The following is a 23,938-nucleotide window of genomic DNA, read 5'->3' as shown; positions in this document are numbered from 1 at the left end:
AAAGGCATTTTCTGTTATACAAAAATGGTATTTGGGTTAAAGAATGCCGGAGCAACATACCAACAGGTAATCGACAAAGCATTCTAGGACCAAATCGGATGAAATATCGAAGCATATGTAGACGACATCGTCATCAAAAGCAAAACTGAAGAACAAATGATTTTAGACATCATTGAAATGTTCGATTCACTACGCAAAATCAATATGAAGCTAAATCCGTCAAAATGCTCTTTCGAAATGGAAAAAGGCCGTTTCTTAGGCTTCACGATAACTCCGAGAGGAATCAAGGAAAACCCGAAGAAAATCCAAGCAATCGAAAACATGCAGTCACCTGGGAGTAAAAAAGACGTGCAAAGCTTAAACGGGAAGCTAGCGGCACTCACAAGGTTCCTGTCACGGGCCGCCGACAGAGCCCTCCCCTTTTACCAGACGTTAAAGGGTTGTCTGAGCAAGAAGGATTTCATCTCGACGGCACCAATACCGGGTGAAACACTCACGGTATACCTTGCCGCCTCCTTTGAGGCAATCAGCTCGGTCCTAATTGTCGACAGAGGTAAAACCCAAATGCCGGTGTACTTCGTAAGCAAGGTATTACAAAACGGAGAAGTAAACTACCCGACCATGGAAAAACTAATTTATGCCCTAGTGCACACAGCCAGACGCTTACGGTGATATTTTCAAGCACATCCGATACAAGTTTTCACGGACCAACCAATCAAACACGTCCTGACTAGACCAGAAATTTCTGGAAGGATGGCGAAATGGGCAATAGAACTTGGCGAGCACGAAATCACTTTTCTCCCGAGACATTCAGTCAAGGGACAGGTCATAGCCGACTTCTTGGTAGAGCTCCTGATGTTTGCAGCGGGGTATACGAAATAGCTATTAATTTTAGCAGGAAATACTATTAAATACGATACAATTTTACACAAGATATTTATTTATTTATAGAATGGATATACTTAAACCTTGCTACAACACTTATAGGCAGTGTACCTAATCGTACAGTAGTGTAGTTTTTAGTAAGTCCGGTTCGTTCCACAGGGAAATCTTTAAACAAAGCTTAACGCTATATTAATTTACTTTAATAAAAATACAAATATATATATAAGTAATATTATTATTATAAAGGGGGGTTTTTACCGTTTAATGACCGGTTTGTCGATTTTAAAACTTTAGTCACAGTTAAAACCAATTAAAAATAAATACAAGACTTAAATTAAAGCGTAAAGTAAATAACGATAATGAAATTGCGAATAATAAAAATGCGATAAAATAAACTTGCGATAATTAAAAAGTACGATAATTAAAAGTGCAATTAAATACAATAACAATAAAAATACGATAATTAGAAGTGCAATTAAATATAAAATAAAGGAAATTAAATATGAAATAAAAGAATTATGCTTATTTAAACTTCCGTAATCATGATGTTTGACGTGTTGATTTTAGTTTTATGCCCATGGGTTAATTGTCCTTTGTCCTGGATTATTTAATATGTCCATACGGATTTTGTCCATAATAGTCCATCAGTCATAAATATAAAGTGCGAGTGTCCTCGTCAAATTATTCTTATTCCCGAAGTCAAATATTCCAACTAATTGGGGATTCGAATTGTAACAAGGTTTTAATACTTTATTTAATGAATACACCAGGTTATCGACTGCATGTAAACCAAGGTTTTACTACTTTGTTAACAATTACACCAATTACCCTTGAATGTAATTCACCCCTGTTTCAACAAGTCTATTAACTATTAATCCAGTTCCGTATCCGGTAAAATGAATAATTATTGGTATTTATAGATATCCCGCCCACCGTACCCAGTCAAGCGTATGTGGTTATATATAAATACGTCGAATTATAAGTTTGTATATTAAATTAACAAGGTATTGTTTAGTTAATATAAAACCCATTAATAACCCATAGTCTAATTTCCACAAGTGTCGTTCTTTTATCCAAACCCCAATTATGGTACAAAGCCCAATTACCCAATTTTAGTAATTAGCCCAACATCATGATTACTTCGGATTAAATAAGCATAATAATAACTTAGCTACGAGACATTAAATTAAAAAGGTTGAACATAACTTACAATGATTAAAAATAGCGTAGCGTTACACGGACAGAATTTCGACTTATACCGTTACAACATTCGCTAACATACCCTTATTATTAAGATTAAAATTAAAATTAAAATTAAAATTAAAATATAAATATAAATATATACGATATAGATAGAGAGATGGATATATGATGAATGAAAAATGCTCAGAATTCGGTTGCTTTTATAGGGAGTTTCAAATTTTGGGGCTCCGCGACTCGCGACCCTTTTGGCCTTCAAACTCCGCGAGTCGCGGAGTTTGCTTTTACAGCTCACACAAGTTTGGCTCTTTGTTTACCGACGGTTTTATAAATAAATATAATATATTAAATAATTATAAGAATTATTTAAATATTATATTATATTTATGTGCATAGTTGACTTGTAATTTTTAGTCCGTTGCGTCGAGCGTTGAGAGTTGACTCTGGTCTCGGTTCCGGATTTTCGAACGTCCTTGCGTACAATTTAATATCTTGTACTTTGCGTTTTGAATCTTGTACTCTTGTAATTTGGAGACGTTTATTATCAATAATTGGAACCTCTTTGATTGTATTTTGTACTTTTGAGTTTTTTGGTCGTTTGCGTCTTTAATTCGTCGAATCTGTCTTTTGTCTTCACCTTTTATTATTTAAATGAATATCACTTGTAAATAGAACAATTGCAACTAAAAGCTTGTCTTTCTTGAGGAATAATGCTATGAAATATATGTTCGTTTTTAGCATTTTCAAATATTCCCACACTTGAGCGTTGCTTGTCCTCAAGCAATATCGTCTTGAAATACTAGAATCACTTCTTTATTCTTCACACTTTGTACATCAGTGATTTCTATACGGCGGTATAAACAATGGTAGTAACGATATGGTTTACAGTCCCACATGACTATAAAAATTTAGATCCATTAAGGAAATTGGATCTTTATGAAAACATTTGATCTTTTGAAAATTAAATCTAGTTTTTACCCTAGATAAGTTTTCCGGAATAACCCTTCACCGGTGTTTGCAAAATATTTTTGTGGGTTTGGTGGGTTTCAGATTTAAAAATTTTAGCTCAAAACTTATGGTTTTGTGTCACCCACTTGCTAACCTTGTATTTGGGAAGCAACACGTCCAGTTTACTTTTCCCGTATATTACCTTTCGGTAAACTACCGTCCGGTTGTAAAGGAAAGCGTTGAACAAGCAACTGTTAAGGCAATGTCCCCTGACATGCTTTTAATTATGGTCTATAACGTGTCGGACGCAATTACTATCCTTGGTAGGAGCAATAGTAAAGCTCACCCTTATGATTTTTCGGTCTGGCACAAGGTCCTGTCTTTGACCACTATGCAACCACCATTCTTACGGTTGACACCCGATTTAGTTCAGGTGACCTAATGAATTCCAGGTGAATTCCTAGAATTTTACGTTCAATGGTAATGAACGCATTGAAAATAGGTTTTTAGAAAACAAATCGGTTTGTAATTTTGATCAAAATATTTTCTCGTTCAAGCTCGAGTTTAGATATCATTGAATTCCATGAGTTTGTAATTCTCAATCTTTAAGGTCAATCTCTAGGATTGAGTAATATCAGTCTTAAAAGCTGATTTTTAATCTTTAAGGAGATTATCCTTTCTGGGGATCTGATTCATTAGTCTTATCCAGCTAATTTGCATGGTGCCCCCCCATTTTACGAGATAAATCCTTCTCATGGTTAGCATAAATCTGACCACTTGGCGACCCTGTTTAATGCTGAGGTCCTTGGATTTCCTGCTGATTTTAGTGATGACTTTTCTAGATTTTTCGTCAACCTACAGCTGGTCTGGACGACAACTTCTTGACCTAAATCAAGAAGCGCGTGTCTTTTTCGGAAGACTTTACTTCCTTTTAATGACGGAATTGATTCATCGTGTAGATCCATCTCTTCTTTTCTTTCATCGGGTAAAACAGTTTAGTTTAGTCCAAAGCAAAAGTATTTTCAGTTATTTGTTACAGATATATGTGACATATGTTTAAGATAACTTGGTAAATTTTCCCACACTTGGCTTTTATTTTCCTTTTTATCGTCCTCTATTCCATTTTAAATGAATTTTAACATTTTAGTTTGTTTCTCAATTTATGTCCTTTCCGAGGTTACAATAATTTCGGTGTTAAAACCTAGTTTTATCGTTCATAAATATGTATAAACATGATTTTGAGTTCATTTAATTGAAAATTTTGAAAAATTTCACTAGAATTGGGTAGTCAGTATATAAGACTAGGGCTGTTCTTTATTATCAGAGAGCACTAAATTCTAATACAACTACTGCTTTACTAGTATTTTTAATGGTAACCCAGTGTTTAAGATAAAAATTTTAAAATCCGAAAGAATTTAACCCCTTCCCACACTTATGATCTTGCAATGCCCTCATTTGCAAGAAATCAGTAACAATTTAAATTATTGAGGGTGATTTGTGTGAAAATGATTAAATTTTACCAAAGTTTCCAAACATATTGGCGTTTGTTTGCTGAATGATAAATGGTGCACATCATTTGTTCATTCCGTCTTGTTGTTATATCACATATATTTTGCATCTTGTCGTCAAAATTAGTTGCTTTTGCTGAACTTAATGTCAGTCTTTGAAAATGCGTTGTTTTACCCTGTTGTGTACATAAGATAAACTGCAAACATATATACATATTTTTGAAGTTTGGTATATTACCCCACATTCAAAAATTATTAAAATCTAAGAATAAAAGTTAGAAAATTATAAAAACTATTACAATATTAACATAAGTATTAAACGTATCAACATTACAAATTACAAAATGAATAAAACTAAGTAGACTAGGGATGATACTGGTACCAATAGGGGTTCCAAGCATAACCATAGGTGCTATAAAAAGCTTTGGCAGGGTTATACGTAGGATACGGTGGTTGCATTTCTATAGACCAGGGAGGGAATATGGGTTTTGGTGTAGGAATATAGTTTCTACCTATATGTTGGCAATGAGCTATGATTTGGTTTTGATGAACTTGCCAATCTTCAAATGCTCTCTGTCTAGCATTTTCGTATTCCTGTGAAGCTATAAACCTTTGCATTTCTTGCATCTCATTTCCCCCTCCTACATTACCTTGCTGTTGGTTTCTCTCAACCTGTGGATGTCTACCATGGTATTGTACTGCGGCGTTATTTCGCCTCTTCAAAACTTTCGCACCATGGTATACATTTAAACCTATAGTATCGCGGGGTTCTGGTTCTTCTACTAATAATCCCCCCCGACTTATATCCACACCGAGATATTCAGCAATCAAAGTAATAAAAATACCACCTCCTATTATGCTATGCGGTCTCATCCCCCTGACCATAGCTGATAAATAATAACCCACACAATAAGGTATACTTACAGCGCTTTGTGGGTCTCGAATACACATATGGTAAAACAAATCCTGTTCATTTACCTTTTCTTTGTTCTTACCTCTTCGTGTAATCGAATTAGCTAAAAACCTATGAATCACTCTTAATTCAGCTCTATCTATATCCAAATAAGAGTAATTTCCCCCTTTGAATCGGTGATGGCTTGTCATTTGACTCCATACACCATGAGTATCAAAATTTTCATCTATCTTTCTACCATTTAGTATCAACCCTCTACAATCGGCAGATGCTAACTCCTCAGGCGTATATATACGTAAAGCCTGAGCGATGTCTAGTAAAGACATGTGGCGCATCGAACCTCCTAACAAAAATCTAATAAAAGATCGATCGGTTAAACTAGCTACCCGATCATTCAACTCTATACTACACAACAATTCTTCACACCATACTTTATATACAGGTCTACGCATGGTGAATAAACGTACCCAGTCATTAAAAGTAGAATTACCATACCTCTGTACAAGTAATTCTCTAATTGGCCCAGCCAATTCTACAGCTTCTAAGGGTCCCCATTGTATGACCCTAGGTACCTCAACAACTTTAGAATGAAGAGTATGCAAACCCCTTTGGTATTTTGGATAATCTATCCAAAGTCTGTCAAATCTCAGGTTCTGGTGCAACTCTTCCAAGTGCATATCAGAAAATGTCATGACTGGATGAGGTATATCCTGCTTGTAGTAGTTATCCACCTCCTGTTGTTCCGCATTCTCAGCAGGAGCATTGCGAGCTTGGGATGAAGATTCACCCCTTTCAGTCTGCAAAACACATTAAACACAATTTTTGTGCATCCAAATATGCATTAGTGTCAGCAAAATCATCAATCAAAATAATTACAATGACATGATCAATTTATATTAAACTTAAGCTCATTTTCATATTTTCATCAAATCTACACTTTTTCAAAATAGCATATACGAAAATGTTCGTCAAGTTCATAAGCATTCAACTCAAATAACATGTCAAAATAATCATTACTAGTAATTAAACAAGTTTCAAATGGCATTATCTCTCAAAAATCAAGTTCATGAATTTTAGACTTGAAAAAGTCCACTTTAATTCTCAAAATCATGTTTAAGCTTAAAGTTTGGATCATTTAACTACCTAGACATGTTACACTACTTAATTTAGCAACAATTCATGACAAAAATCGGCCATAACCTGTTTATATCAAAAAGCCCCAAATTTGCTCAAGAACACAAACCCTAGATTACTCAAAATTTGAAGTTTAAGGCTTCTAATCATGTTAAATAGCATCAATCTAGGTTATACAAGCATAATACATAAACAATTTAAGCCTAATTACACTAAAAAGCATCAAAATCAAATTGGGAAAAAAATTGCTCAAGAACACTAATTTTTGGATTAAATGGTGTTTAGGTGTAGAAATTTACCGTTTTTCTTGAGTAATTCCTAGATAGCATCCTTCTCAACATGATTTTAGTAAAAGATTTGATGATTAACGGTTAAAAATTGTGATTTTGGGGGTGTTTTTGCGTGTTTTTTCGAGGGTTTTCGCATCTGTTCTTCGCAGTATGTTTTTGTGGGGAGTGAACTGATCTGTTTTTTACGTTTTATTTTTTTTTTTGGGTTTTGGTCCCTCCGCGAGCCGCGGAGATTTCCCCTTCAAACTCCGCGAGTCGCGGAGTTTGGTATTTTTTTTTAATAACTTATACTAATTAAAACAATTAAGTAATTAATTTTAAAATTTTGTTTCCCTTGTTATTTAGGACGAGGTCGTTTCGGATCGATGTCCTAGTCCGTCCCTCGACAAAATTTTAAAATTTGTCTTTTTGTAGCGATTGTTTTAAAAGCTAAGATTTTTGGGTTTTTTAATGTTTTTGGCATACTTTGATTCAATAAGATTAAAAATAATGATAATAAAGTTCTCGTCCCTCCCTCGGGTAAAGCAATTTCGGTTCAAAGACCTAGTCTTCAACTTACGACGAATTTTAAAAATCATATTTTTAACTTAATGAGATAAAGTAAATTTTTGTTTTTAAATTCACACAATTTAAATATAAAATTCAAAATTAATATTAAAAATTCACACCAAACTTAAAATTTGAAATGCATAAAATTAAAAATTCAGTTTTTAAAAATTAAAAATTCACACCAATCTTAATTTAAAAAATTCATATTATAAATTCACACCAAACTTATATTAATTTTTCAAATATTAAATATATTGTTTTTACAAAGTTTACAATATTAATTTAAGATTTATATATTAATTTTAAAAACATGGTAAAAATAAAATTAAAAATCTTTTTGGCTTTTTATCCCACTTTAATCAATCAAATATTATCAAAAATATGCACCCCTCTTTTCGGTAAAGTAATTTCGGTTCCAAGACCTAATTTAACTCATGACGAATTTTTGAAATATTTTGGGTTGATTGTTTAAAGATATTTATACCTTAAGAATAAACGTTAAATTTCGCAGTGATGTAATAAATTTTTGTATGATATCAATAATTTCGGTCGCCAAACCTAATTTTATTCAATACCAATTTAATACTTTATAGCGAACAAATTAGCGTTTATTATCAAAAGGTTAAAAATAATAAAATAAATAAAAATAAAAACTGTACAGACATACCTGTGAAATAGATTTCTTAGTTATATGATCTATCCCATTCATAAGATAGTCGGTTTAATTGGTTTTCCATAGCTACATAGGCGTAACCTCGAGCATTCAGTGTCTTTTCTTCTAAACATATGAACGGTCCGTCTCTGCATAAAGTAACAAATTCAGTATTTGAATAGGTTTGATTATTTGAACATTTACCTCCATGTGACCATTTTCCGCATTTGTGACATCTTTCTAGGTGTCGTGCTCTTCTTTTCGCTGCGGATTTTGATTTTCCTTTACCAAATTGTGACTTATTATCTTCGCATCTGGATTCTTTTCTAACTCCATCCATTCTTTCTCTGATTACTGATACTATTTCACTCGGTAGTGTGTCATTATTACGTTTAGTGATCAAAGCGTGTAGCATTAGACCATGGTTTAATTCACAGGCAGTCTTCATTTTGTAAAAACCTAAAAAAAATAAAAATTCAGAATGGGGGGAGAAGACTAGTTCTTTAGGGTCTGCTAGGGAAAGACCATTCGGGTTCCATTTTCGAGAACTACACGAAAACAGACAATCTAACTCTAACAGAAATACATATTATCCTTTAAAGACTTGATTCTCCCCACACTTAGTTAGTTGTGGTGTCGAAATTGTGATTAACTTCGTTGTCGACTTCCATCGGACCATGTATGTAGTGTTTAACTCTGTGACCATTAACTTTAAATTCAATCCCATTTGAATTTATTAATTCTATCGTTCCGTATGGGAAAACTCTTTTGACTATGAATGGTCCAGACCATCTTGATTTCAATTTTCTAGGAAATAGCTTGAATCGTGAATTGAAAAGAAGAACTCTGTCTCCTTCTTTAAATTCTTTTGAACTTCTGATACTTTTATCATGCCATTTCTTCGTTCTTTCTTTATAGATTAACGAATTTTCATATGCTTCATGTCTTAATTCTTCTAATTCGTTTAGTTGACTTAACCGTAGACATCCGGCTTCATGTAAATCAAGATTACATGTCTTCAAAGCCCAAAATGCTTTGTGTTCAATTTCTACTGGAAGATGACATGCTTTTCCATAAACAAGTCTAAAAGGTGTGGTTCCAATTGGAGTTTTGTAGGCTGTTCTAAAAGCCCAGAGTGCATCCTCCAATTTAATGGACCATTCCTTCGGATTTGATCCTACGGTTTTCTCTAGAATACGTTTTAAAGCTCGGTTGGTATTTTCAACTTGTCCACTTGTTTGTGGATGATATGCGGTGGAGATTTTATGAGTTACTCCATATCTTTTAAGAACTTTCTCAAGTTGATTATTACAGAAATGAGTACCCCGATCACTTATTAAATCTTTCGGTGTTTGCAAAAAGACGTTTTAAAAAGTTGACTACAACTCGTGCATCGTTAGTTGGGAGAGCTTGTGCTTCCGCCCATTTAGATACATAATCAATGGCTACGAGTATATATAGATTATTATGAGATTTTGGAAAAGGACCCATAAAGTCAATACCCAAAATGTCAAATACTTCACATACTTGGATGACATTTTGTGGCATTTCATCACGTTGACTTATTTTTTCGGCCTTTTGACAAGCATCACAGGATTTGCAAAGAAGGTGTGCGTCTTTGTAAATTGTAGGCCAATAGAATCCAGCATCATAAACTTTTCTTGCTGTTAGTTGAGGCCCATAATGCCCTCCTGTTGGTCCTGTGTGACAATGGTTTAATATTTTACTAGCTTCATCTCCAAATACACATCGGCGTATTATTCCATCAGGACAACTTTTAAACAGATGTGGATCTTCCCAAAAATAGTGTTTTATATCACTGAAGAATTTCTTTCGTTTTTGGTACGATAATCCTTTTTCAAGGAATCCACAAACTAAGTAGTTTGCATAGTCTGCAAACCATGGAATTTCTTTATAATCTATCTTCAATAGATATTCATCAGGAAAGTTGTCTTGTATGGCCGATTCATTTAGAACTTCTAATTCGGGATTTTTAAGACGAGAAAGATGATCAGCGGCGAGATTTTCTGCTCCTCCTTTATCTCGAATTTCAATATCAAACTCTTGTAAGAGTAAGATCCAACGGATTAATCTTGGTTTAGCATCTTGTTTTGAAAATAGGTATCTAAGAGCAGAATGGTCGGTATAGACCACCGTTTTTGCTAGAACGAGATATGATCGTAATTTGTCAAAAGCAAAGACAATAGCAAGGAGTTCTTTTTCAGTAGTTGTATAGTTCGTTTGTGCTCCTTGTAACGTCTTACTAGCATAATATATAGGTTGAAATCGTTTTTCAATCCTTTGTCCTAAAACGGCTCCCATTGCAAAATCACTTGCATCGCACATTAGTTCAAATGGTAGATTCCAATTTGGTGTTATCATGATCGGCGCATTAGTGAGTTTCTCTTTAAGAATATTAAAAGATTTGATACATTCATCTGAAAAGATGAATGGAGCATCCTTTTCTAGGAGTTTATTCATAGGAGTGGCAATTTTAGAAAAATCTTTTATGAAACGTCGGTAAAAATCGACATGCCCTAGAAAACTCCTAACTCCTCTAACATTGGTGGGATGTGGAAGTTTAGCAATTACATCTACTTTAGCTCTATCCACTTCAATTCCTTCTTTTGAAATTTTATGTCCAAGAACGATGCCTTCTTTAACCATGAAATGGCATTTCTCCCAATTAAGTACTAGATTTGATTTTTCGCATCTAATTAGCATTCGTTCCAGATTAACTAGACATGATTCAAATGTATCACCGAAGACTGAAAAGTCATCCATGAAAACTTCCATGCATTCTTCTATCCTGTCATGAAAAATCGCCATCATACACCTTTGAAAGGTTGCAGGGGCGTTACAAAGTCCAAATGGCATGCGTTTGTAAGCAAAAGTACCATAAGGGCATGTGAATGTGGTTTTCTCTTGGTCCTCGGGTGCTATTGGAATTTGAAAATATCCGAAAAATCCATCTAGAAAATAATAGTAACTATTTTCGGCTAATCTTTCCAACATTTGATCTATGAAAGGTAAGGGAAAGTGATCTTTTCTGGTGGCGTCATTTAATTTTCTATAATCAATACACACACACCATCCTGTTACAGTCCTAGTAGGAATAAGCTCATTTTTCTCATTTGTAATGACAGTCATGCCACCCTTCTTAGGCACGCATTGAACTGGGCTTACCCATGGACTATCAGAGATTGGATAAATTAAACCTGCATCTAGCAGTTTAATAATCTCTTTCTTAACTACATCTTGCATATTAGGATTTAGTCTTCGTTGGCGTTGCACATACGTTTTATGACCTTCTTCCATAAGGATTTTATGTGTGCAATACGAAGGACTTATTCCTTTAATATCATGAATCTTCCATGCAATGGCTGGTTTATGAGCTTTCAACACAGAAATGAGTTGTGATTTCTCATTTAAAGTAAGAGAAGACGATATTATTACAGGTAATTCAGATTCACCATGTAAATAAGCGTATTCCAAATGGTTTGGAAGTGGCTTTAACTCTAATTTCGGAGGTTCTTCTATCGATGATTTATATCGATATCTGTCTTCTTCTTTTAGCATTTGAATTTCTTCTGTTGTTGGTTCATATCCATTAGCTATAAGTGTAGCTAACATTTCAGCTTCATCAATTGGTTCATTACCTTCTCCTAAAGAACATTCTCCCGTTCCTTGTAATTCTGGAAATTCTTCTAATAATTCTGCATGTGCATCTATAGTTTGAATATAATAACATGTATCATCTGCAGATTGCGGTTGTTGCATTGCTCTATCAACTGAAAAGGTAACACTCTCATCCTCTATACTTAGGGTCAATTTCTTACCGAACACGTCTATCATTGCTTTAGCCGTATTTAAGAATGGTCTTCCTAATATGAGAGGAACTTGAGAATCTTCTTCCATATCCAGAACAAAAAAATCTACTGGAAATACTAAAGTACCAACTTTAACTAGCATGTTCTCCATTATCCCTCTAGGATATTTTATTGATCTATCAGCTAGTTGTATGCTTATTCTGGTTGGTTTCAATTCTCCAAGGTCTAGTTTAGCGTATAGTGAATACGGCATTAGATTTATACTAGCACCTAAGTCTGCCAATGCTTCTATTGAACTAAGACTACCCAGAAAACATGGAATTGTGAAACTTCCTGGATCAGATAGTTTTTCTGGTATCTTATTCAACAGCACTGCTGAACAATTAGCATTCATAGTAACAGCCGAGAGTTCTTCCATTTTCTTTCTATTTGAGATTAGATCTTTCAAGAATTTAGCATATCTAGGCATTCCTGAAATCACATCAATGAAAGGAAGATTTACATTTATCTGTTTAAACATATCCAAGAATTTGGATTGCTCGGCTTCAAGTTTCTCTTTCTTCATTTTACACGGGTAAGGAAGTGGTGGTTGGTATGGTTTAACATAAGGTTTAGCCTTAACTGTGTTATCTTCATTAACCTTTTCAACTACCGGTTCTTTTTCCTTATCTTGATCAGGTTGTGGTTCTTGTGGAGTAGGAATAGCTTCATCAGAAGTTACAGGTATTTCAGGTGGTTTAAGTGTTGTACCACTTCTTGTGGTAATGGCTTTAGCTGTTTCATTCCGGGGGTTAGCATTTGTATCACTAGGTAGACTTCCCGGTTTTCTTTCACCTATTAACCTTGCTAGGTTACTTACTTCTTGTTCCAGATTTTGAATAGAAGCTTGTTGATTTCTAAATGCTTGAGCATTTTGTTCATTGGTTTGTTTCTGAGATGTGAAAAACTGCGTTTGAGTTTCAACTAGCTTCGTCATCATATATTCTAAATTCGACTTTTTATCATCTGTTTGTTGTGGTGGTTTGTTTTGAAAATTAGGTCTTTGCTGATTGTAAGTATTATTGGATACTTGTTGATTGCTAGGACCTTGTTGGTTGTTGTATGGAATATTTCGGTTATAGTTCTGGTTTTGATTGTAAATCGGTCTTGGCGGTTGATAATTATTCTGATAATTATTTCCAGGCCTTTGGTTTATGTATGAAATATTCTCTCTTTGTTCCATTGTTAATTCAATACTGAGACAATCTTTTGTCAAATGTGGTCCTCCACACTGCTCACAACTAATTCGTATTGAGTGGATATCCTTAGTCATCTTTTCCATTCGTCTCTCCACTGCATCTATCTTTGCGGAAATGGAGTCTAAGTCATGGCTAGAATCGGCTCTAGCTGCTTTAGATGATCTAACGATCTCTTTTTCTTGGTGCCACTCATGTGAGTGGGAAGCAGTGTTATCAATAATTTTGTAAGCATCAGTTTCGGTTTTCTTCATAATAGAACCACCAGCTGCTATATCTATGTCTTTCCTTGTAGTGATGTCACATCCTTGGTAGAATATTTGTACTATTTGACAGGTGTCTAAACCATGTTGCGGACATCCTCTTAATAACTTTCCATATCTTGTCCACGCCTCATATAGAGTTTCATTTGGCTTCTGTGTGAACGTAACAATTTTTGCTTGAAGTCTTACGACTTTAGATGCAGGAAAGAATTGTTTAAGAAATTTTTCAACTAAAACATCTCATGTATCAATCGCCCCTTCAGGTAACGATTCCAACCAATCTTTGGCTTCTCCCTTTAAAGTCCAGGGAATTAACATGAGATATATCTGTTCATCCTCAACTTCTCGGATTTTAAATAGTGTGCAGATCCTATTAAAGGTACGTAGATGTTCATTTGGATCTTCCTTCGGCGCACCACTAAATTGGCATTGATTAGTCACCATGTGTAGAATTTGTCCTTTGATTTCATAATCTGGCGCATTAATGTCTGGATGAGTAATTGCGTGACCTTGGCCAGTGCGTTTAGCTCTCATTCGGTCTTCCATACTTAAAGGTTCCAGATTCTCCATAATTGAATTTGTTGAATCGGAATCACTAGAGGATTCTGATTTAATGGTTCGTTCCTCAACAATCTCTGTTTGAATGATTGGTGGTTCCGGAGGAAAGTTTAGTGGTTCAGGATCTACGAATCGTTCCTGAATATTCTCCGGATTCTCAATTGTGAGGTCGGGTTCAAAAAATGGATTATCGGAAATTTGAACTGTAGTACTTGGTCGACTGGATGACGATTCTAAAGAAAAATCAACGGCAGTAATATTTGCTAAATGTCTTGATCTAGTCACAGGTGGTGAACGTACAAAAGGTGGTGAACGTCTTGCTCGGTGCATTCACTGAATATCCTATTAATTTTTAAAAGGAAAGAAAAATTATAATAAGTTATCCAATTAATAGACTTTTCTGATTTTGCCCACGTTTCGAATAGTCAAAAGATGCAGCAGAGGGGCAGGATTCGTTTGGTCTCAATATAATTGAGGACTGTTTGGCTCCAATAACCCGGTCCACGTACAAATCCAACTATTACTACGAACCAGAAAATTTTGATGTCTATTAATTTAACTACTTAAAATAAATTTTCGTAATTTTAAGAAATTTAGATAAGAAGTAGAATAAAAATCTATGTCCTAAAACTAGAATAGCGAGAAATAAGAAAGAAAAAGAGTTCATCGAAAAAGGTCGAAAAAGAAAATTGGTTGAAAAATAAAAGGTGACGAAAAAATAAAAGAAACTTATAAAACTTAAAAATACTTGACTAACCTAACCTTATTACTACAACTAACTTAAAATTATAACCGCAAATTGAGATTACTAATTGGAATGATAATTGATACATTGGTAAAAGTCGTCTAAAAATATTAAAGCTTACAGGAAAAACTAAATCCCAAATGGAAATAACTTAAAAAGAAACTAAAACTTAAAAAGGCGTCGCAAAATTCTAGAGCACCTAAATCTTAGTCTAAAGAAAAAGCACTTAAGGAATTCTACGGGAAAACCTAAAAATCTAGAAGTAAAAATAACTATGGCAAAAACTATGAATTAAAATTAAATACGAGCTAAAAATTCAAATATTATGCTAAAACAATTAAAAAGGGACAAAATATAAAAATATACAAAAAGTTGTAAAAAGTACAATTTTTATAAAAATATTATTTTTATATTATTTTATAAAAGCATTAATTTAAATATATAACTAAAACTAATTAAAACTTAATATAACTAAATAATTAAAATTAAATATTAATTTAATTAAAACCTAAATCTTAATTAATTAATAATAATAATTATTACACCGTATTAAATGCGATTAGGGTTCCTGTGTACCCGTGTCAGAGTGGCTCCGCAAGTCGCGGTTCCCGAAGCTGCAAACCCCGCGAGTCGCGGGGTCCCAGAATTCAACTCTGGTACAGTTTGAAATTCGACGTTTTTTTTTTATTTTTTTTTATTTTCTATTTTCTGTTTTTATATTTTCTGTTTTAAAATCTAATTAAAATATTTATATAATTTAAATAAAACTTATCTTTAATAACTAAGATAAAAATAAAATACTTTATAACAATCTAAAAAAATAGATTTATATATATTTATATTTTTTTTCGGTCTTTTATATTTATAAAATATATTTATAAAATAAATTAAATAAAACTTATATTTTTACAAACTAAAGAAACTTTAATAAACTTAAATATTTATCAAACTTCTAAAAATAGTTATATTTTTGTTTTTCTTTTTATATTTTCGAATATTTAAAATGTATTTTTATAAAAATGAATTTTAATAAAAGTAAACTAAAAATCTTTTTTTTTTATGTAGCGTTGCGCTTCCGGCTTTTAAGAGTGTTCCCCGGTAGCGGCGCCAAAAATACTTGATGTTTGCAGCGGGGTATACGAAATAGCTATTAATTTTAGCAGGAAATACTATTAAATACGATACAATTTTACACAAGATATTTATTTATTTATAGAATGGATATACTTAAACCTTGCTACAACACTTATAGGCAGTGTACCTAATCGTACAGTAGTGTAGTTTTTAGTAAGTCCGGTTCGTTCCACAGAGAAATCTTTAAACAAAGCTTAACGCTATATTAATTTACTTTAATAAAAATACAAATATATATAAGTAATATTATTATTATAAAGGGGGGTTTTTACCGTTTAATGACCGGTTTGTCGATTTTAAAACTTTAGTCATAGTTAAAACCAATTAAAAATAAATACAAGACTTAAATTAAAGCGTAAAGTAAATAACGATAATGAAATTGTGAATAATAAAAATGCGATAAAATAAACTTGCGATAATTAAAAAGTACGATAATTAAAAGTGCAATTAAATACAATAACAATAAAAATGCGATAATTAGAAGTGCAATTAAATATAAAATAAAGGAAATTAAATATGAAATAAAAGAATTATGCTTATTTAAACTTCCGTAATCATGATGTTTGACGTGTTGATTTTAGTTTTATGCCCATGGGTTAATTGTCCTTTGTCCTGGATTATTTAATATGTCCATACGGATTTTGTCCATAATAGTCCATCAGTCATAAATATAAAGTGCGAGTGTCCTCGTCAAATTATTCTTATTCCCGAAGTCAAATATTCCAACTAATTGGGGATTCGAATTGTAACAAGGTTTTAATACTTTGTTTAATGAATACACCAGGTTATCGACTGCGTGTAAACCAAGGTTTTACTACTTTGTTAACAATTACACCAATTACCCTTGAATGTAATTCACCCCTGTTTCAACAAGTCTATTAACTATTAATCCAGTTCCGTATCCGGTAAAATGAATAATTATTGGTATTTATAGATATCCCGCCCACCGTACCCAGTCTAGCGTATGTGGTTATATATAAATACGTCGAATTATAAGTTTGTATATTAAATTAACAAGGTATTGTTTAGTTAATATAAAACCCATTAATAATCCATAGTCTAATTTCCACAAGTGTCGTTCTTTTATCCAAACCCCAATTATGGTACAAAGCCCAATTACCCAATTTTAGTAATTAGCCCAACATCATGATTACTTCGGATTAAATAAGCATAATAATAACTTAGCTACGAGACATTAAATTAAAAAGGTTGAACATAACTTACAATGATTAAAAATAGCGTAGCGTTACACGGACAGAATTTCGACTTATACCCTTACAACATTCGCTAACATACCCTTATTATTAAGATTAAAATTAAAATTAAAATTAAAATTAAAATATAAATATAAATATATACGATATAGATAGAGAGATGGATATATGATGAATGAAAAATGCTCAGAATTCGGTTGCTTTTATCGGGAGTTTCAAATTTTGGGGCTCCGCGACTCGCGGCCCTTTTGGCCTTCAAACTCCGCGAGTCGCGGAGTTTGCTTTTACAGCTCACACAAGTTTGGCTCTTTGTTTACCGACGGTTTTATAAATAAATATAATATATTAAATAATTATAAGAATTATTTAAATATTATATTATATTTATGTGCATAGTTGACTTGTAATTTTTAGTCCGTTGCGTCGAGCGTTGAGAGTTGACTCTGGTCCCGGTTCCGGATTTTCGAACGTCCTTGCGTACAATTTAATATCTTGTACTTTGCGTTTTGAATCTTGTACTCTTGTAATTTCGAGACGTTTCTTATCAATAATTGGAACCTCTTTGATTGTATTTTGTACTTTTGAGCTTTTTGGTCGTTTGGGTCTTTAATTCGTCGAATCTGTCTTTTGTCTTCACCTTTTATTATTTAAACGAATATCACTTGTAAATAGAACAATTGCAACTAAAAGCTTGTCTTTCTTGAGGAATAATGCTATGAAATATATGTTCGTTTTTAGCATTATCAGCTACCCTCTGACATGATCAAGCAAGGTGAAACCACTGTTACAAGAAGGGAAACGGACGAATTCTGGGAACTATATACGGATGGAGCGTCAAGTGAGGAGGGGCCCGGCATAGGCCTACTCCTCGTTTCCCCAAACGGAGAAGAAATAACCTACGCTATCCGGTTGAAGTTCGCCGCCTCAAACAACGAGGCCGAGTACGAAGCACTAATAGCCGGATTACGCTTGGCAGAAAGTATTGATGTACGACAACTCACAGCTTATGTCGACTCACAACTGGTAGCAAGCCAGTTAAACGGAAGCTTTGATGCAAGAGATACATCGATGCAAAAATACCTAGAGCTTACGAAAGCACTAACCAACACCTTCGCATCATTTGAAATAAAGAAAATACCCCGTAACCGTAACAAGAAAGCAGATGCTTTGAGCAAGCTTGCCTCTTTGCTCTACGACCACTTCACCAAAAAGGTTATGGTTGAAGTACTGGAAAGAAAGTCAACCGAAGAGGATGCTCTCATGGCAACAATCACAACAGAAGAAGAGTGTTGGATGACACCTTTCATAAAATATCTTGCAGATGGTACCCTCCCGGAGGACAAACTACAAGCCCGCAGGATACGAATGCGGGCACCAATGTACAACTTTAAAAATGGCATCCTATATAGGAAATCATTCACAGAGCCTTACTTAAGATGCATTGGGCCGACGCAGGCCAAAGAGATCATACAAGAAATGTACGAAGGAGCCTACTCCACACACTCCGGCTACCGAACAATAGTCAGCAGGATCAAAAGAATGGGTTATTTTTGGCCACATATGTACCGGGACACATATGATCAGATCGTAAACTGTGAGGCATGTCAAATACACGCTCCCGTCAACAGATCCCCTCATCGAAACATGATTCCTATACACGCTGCTTAGTCGTTCTGCAAATGGGGAATCGACATCGTCGGCCCATTCCCAAGAGGTGTCGGAAACGTTAAATTTCAAGTAGTCACAATCGACTACTTTACCAAATGGGTCGAGGCGAAACCATTAAGCACGATCACAGGAAGAAAAATCTTAACCATTAAGCACAATCCATTTAAGGACTGGTGTGCAGACATGGACATTCAACAGTCATTTACTTCCGTGGCCTACCCACAGGCCAACGGAAAAGTTCGAGGTCACTAACAGAGACATCGTGGCCGGCATAAAAGCAAGACTAGGCAAACACCTACAAGGATGGGTGGATGAACTACAACATGTACTATGGGCACACCGGACAACACCGAAAGACAGTACGAACGAAACACCTTTCAGTCTGTTGTACGGCACCGAAGCAGTTATCCCGGCTGAAGTGCTTGTCCTAACCAACTGAATAACAACATTCGATGAACAACAAAATGATGAAGCATTACGAGAAAACTTGGATGCTCTAGAAGAACGGCGGACGATAGCACATATCCGGTAAGCCGAAAAGAAGCAGAAAATCGCAAACCACTATGACATAAAAGTCAAGCCACTAGACTTTCAGATAAACGACTTGGTGTTACGTAGCAACGAGGCCAGCCGACAGCAAGACGTCGAAAAATTGGGCCCAAGATGGGAGGGACCTTACAGGGTTGTCGGCATAACTGATTATGGTCCATACCACCTGGAGACACCAGACGGAGTTCCGATACAACGCCCTTGGCACGCCTTTCATTTGAAGAAATATCCCGTGTGACTTATCTGCAAACGAGAGGACTGATCACCCACTCAGATAGCAGAAATGCAAAACACTTATGTACTCAAATCATTTCTATGTATAAGTCGTCAATAAAGTTTCATTTTATATACTTATGCACTGTAACGACTCTGAATATGATGCAAATAAAATCAAACGTCTTTTGGCATATTTCAGACCTACCGCCAGAAGCAATGCCTTCTAGCTTTCATTGGTAGGAGGATACCTCTTGAAGAACCTTCTCGGATAATAAGGGTGTTCGACCATATCATTGATGGTCCGGTTCTACCGTATAAACAATTCTACCATACTCACGCGTAGTCTAGATATCTACGTTTTTGTCATGACAACACACGCAACTTAAAGAAAAATAAACTAGTTTAATACACAATACGCAACAAAATATACACACATCACATTAATAATAAAAAACATAACCGAGTGCATATCTCTACAGTTGGTAGTTCACAATATCCTCTACAGATGAGTTCTCTTCCCTACAGATTTTGGCCAACTCTTCAAAACTAATTTGGCCGAGAGCCTCGTATGCTCGTTGGCAGTCCTGGACACAGGTAGTGATTAATCAGTCTTCATCTTTTGGGTCGCTCTACCAGGCGACAAAAAACACTGCACTTCCCTCAACACCTCAAACGTAGTCAACTTCTTAATAGCCTCAATAAAGGCATTGAACGGCTGATGAACAATGGATGATTTCAAAAGGCAGGCAAATAACACAGGTATACCATGTTGAAGGAGGGTAAGTTCGCCTAAAGTTGCCGACACCTTCTCTGATAACTTCTTATTGTCATCAGAGAGCAGTGCGACCTTCTCCTGTTCCCAGGAAAGTGCCGCCTTCAACGCTTCCTGGGCTTCCCGGGAAACACGCAACTCGTCCCGGGTGGGCTCCAAGGCCTCCTTCGCCGACGCCAGCTCCCTCTCAAGGTGAGTAATTGTCCGTAAAAATTTTGCCACGCGGCGGTTATCATTCTCAAACATAACACAATGCTCGTGAATGCGACGAGCATCAGCCTCGCTCCGGTTCAAATCATCCGCCTCAAGATGCTGAGCAAACACGGTAAACTGAGAGCGCAAGCACTGTGCCTGGGCGGCGGAAAGAGCGACCAACGCCTCTTTCAAAGCCGGAAAGGTTATGAAGTCCAGATACTCCCTGGAAACCGGGTAGTCTGAAGCGTCACAGTGTAAAAGATCACGGAATGGCTTGACATTACAGTCGGACAGGACGTAAACATTCTGCCCAACATTTGTTGTCAGCCGGGGGCGAGCATCCTAGGCCTCCACGACGGGTTCTTTGCTGGGACGGTGCCCTTGACCCCTACTCCGTTTCAGTAACCGGCTCCCCCTCAACCACCCGACTCTCCCCCACAACCGGCTCAAGTCACTCCCGGGGAGTAGCCCCCTCTAACAACGGAACCATGGGGACAGATGCCTGCGTCTCCGCAGAAGTCACACCAGCATTACCTATGCATACACGAAATGTAACGACCCAACCCGTATTAAAACCGGCCCATAAAATTTTTTTCCTTTTAATACGCTTTAAATAACACTTTAGGTCCCAATTGTATTTCCATAAACATCTTTAATACAATAGAAGGTTTAATAAACCTTAAAACATTTAATACATTAGTTAATTGTCCAAACGGACATACACGACCCGACTAGTTTAATTTCCAACAAAACCGAGCATGGTGATTTGGGACTACGCTACCCAAATCCTAATCGAGTCCAAAAGCAAGATCTTCTAAAGCAACCTAGCCAAGATCTCTAATCCCCATGCTTACCCGAGCTGCCATCACGCGAACCTATAAAAATATCAACAACGAGAGGGTAAGCTAACGCTTAGTGAATGATAATATACTACATACATATATATGTATAAAATGGACACGCCACACAAATATCAAATTCCGCATACCGAAGCATCCATGTATAAGGCAACTACTCTAAGCATACCGTACTATCTCTAAGCAACAAGCTAAAGATATTAACAAAGTGTAAGTTCACCAACGACGATGTGAACATCGCCAATAAGCTACACCCGGAGGGTTAGCTACAACACAACATTACATTAATATATAACAATATAAAACGAAATAAGGTTAACCCCTTAACCCATTACCGAATACCAAACGCCACAATGAAGATTGGCCGAACTACACGAGCCTTAGTAATCCGAACCCACACGAGATTACTATCTTCACAACATCGAGGTTGGCCGAACTACACGAGCCTTAGTAATCCAAACCCACACGAGATTACTATCTTCACAACATCGAGGTTGGCCGAACTACACGAGCCTTAGTAATCCGAAACCACACGAGATTACTACCTCAATAAGATGACCGAACTACACGAGTCATTGTGAATCAGAACTACACGTGATTCACTTCTCAACATCAAAACCCACGGTCACGGGATTATAAAATCCACCACATCGGGGTCATCCACTTCACAACAATATCAACCCTTCGCCATTGGGGTTATAACATCCAAATCACAACCACGTGTGATAACGTACACACAAGCGTGTACCTCGCCAAAGGTGGTCAACCAAAACGTACAAACGTGCCAATTGGACTCATAAAAAAGTCCATCAAATCCACCTATATGTGAAGTGAGCTCTATGACTGAGAACCACCACCCGACCCGCACCCATCCTACACATACATATGCATATAGGATATTAACACTCACCTTGTCGCCTTGAAGAATGCTTCCAAGTAATCCGCAACTCGTCAACGGAAAGTACCTAATCCATTATCACAAATTCAACAACACACTTAAATTGGATCTACAAACCAACCCAATTCAACACTTAGTGCAATTTCGACGCAAATGCACTTTCAAGGACAAACAGCGCCCAAACTAACCAATAATCACTAACACAAGTGAGAATGGTCCTAATATGCCAATTAAACCCAATCACAAGTGTTAAACACTTATCATTCTCAAAATCGCCCATAAACCCTAATTTTGACCCATAAGGTCAAAATCTCACCATTTACAAGTTTTGACACCAAAACATGTTTAACTCGGTTTCATACATCAACTTAATCCATTTTAAGTTTACAAACCTTATTAAATCAACAATCGGGTCATAATCATCAACAAACCCTAATTTTGACTCTAGTCAAAATTAGTCAACCACGAAAACCCTAAAAGTCTCCAAAACACCAATAATCACTAATGCTAGTGATTATACACCATTCTCAAGTCTTAAACATGGTTAAATCATTAACCAACCCAAAACCCGCCTTTAACACTTACAAACCCGAATTTTAGTGTTAATCTCCAATTAACAACTAAATGGGTTCCATCTATGAATCATACAATCAAAAGCCCCAAATTTGAATGATGAACACGAAAATGAAATTCGGAGTTAGAGCTTACCACTAGTATCACCGTGTAGCTAAGAACGAGGAGAACAAATTTTTCAACTACGCCAAAGATCAAAACCCACTTCTTCCTTTCCAAAATCCCACTTGAATCACTTGAGGAATTTATGTTTTGAGAGGAAAATAGGAAAGAAAAGGAAAAAGAAAATAAAGAAAATGAATGAGTGGATGAGGTTAAAGCCTCAAATCTGGCTCAAACATGAAAAGACCAAAATGCCCTTGCTTCTCATTTAATATTACAAAAATCCGGCACCAGTTTGCACAGAATGCCGCGCCGCGGACTAACTCGTCGCGCCGCGACCTATAACTAGGTCTGGGATCATTCTTTGTCCTACTTCTGATCTCAATTTTGGTCCATTGCCGCGCCGCAGCCTCCTTTGTCGGACCGCGACACAAAGCACGATCTGAGTTATTTTCTCCTCACACAAGACTTAACACTAGAAAATGTCCCGAACCCTTCATACGCCTATCGTACATACCCAATTCACCTATAAATCATATACGGGGAAAAAATGGGGTGTTACAACTCTCCACCACTTAATTTCGATCACGTCCTCATGATCCTAGTCACGAACCCAAACGGACCCACACTCAATGGTCCTCGAACGTGTATTCCGAACTGAATTCTACCACAATTTCACTAACCCGAAGGTTAATCCAATGACAAATTACAAACTTGATAGCATCCCGAGACATACAATACACGCAACAACCGAAGTCTACAACGATCCCTTAGACAATTCTTCTTAAAGAGTTACCCTTAACAGCTAAATCGTCACCCGCGATTTATCAAATTCCATAATCCGAGCACTAAAACCATGCTCATTCCCTAACATCGGGAAAACTCAACCAATCTCGTACCGAGATATCAACCCCTTAGCGTACTTTTACCGAGTACAACGCTAAAAGCAACCAAGTCTCAACCTAAGGTCAACAATCCAAGACGATGAAGACCGAACCAAACGAATCCTGACGGATAACACCAATCACTAAACATCCCTTGTAGTGCGCA

General features: G+C 35.8%; 1 protein-coding gene across 1 annotated transcript; it reads left to right on the top strand.

The window, feature by feature from the left end:
* Positions 1-237: 237 nt before the first annotated feature.
* On the top strand, positions 238-18,726 carry LOC139868331 (uncharacterized). Its single transcript, XM_071856665.1, has 2 exons — positions 238-588; positions 17,797-18,726. Exons 1-2 carry the CDS (start codon positions 238-240, stop codon positions 18,724-18,726), a joined length of 1,281 nt encoding a protein of 426 aa, XP_071712766.1.
* The last annotated feature ends 5,212 nt before the right edge of the window (positions 18,727-23,938 follow it).

This window comes from Rutidosis leptorrhynchoides, chromosome 9, assembly GCF_046630445.1.
Source record: "Rutidosis leptorrhynchoides isolate AG116_Rl617_1_P2 chromosome 9, CSIRO_AGI_Rlap_v1, whole genome shotgun sequence".
Taxonomy (NCBI): Eukaryota; Viridiplantae; Streptophyta; class Magnoliopsida; order Asterales; family Asteraceae; genus Rutidosis; species Rutidosis leptorrhynchoides.
This window is presented reverse-complemented; position numbering and strand designations above follow the sequence as displayed.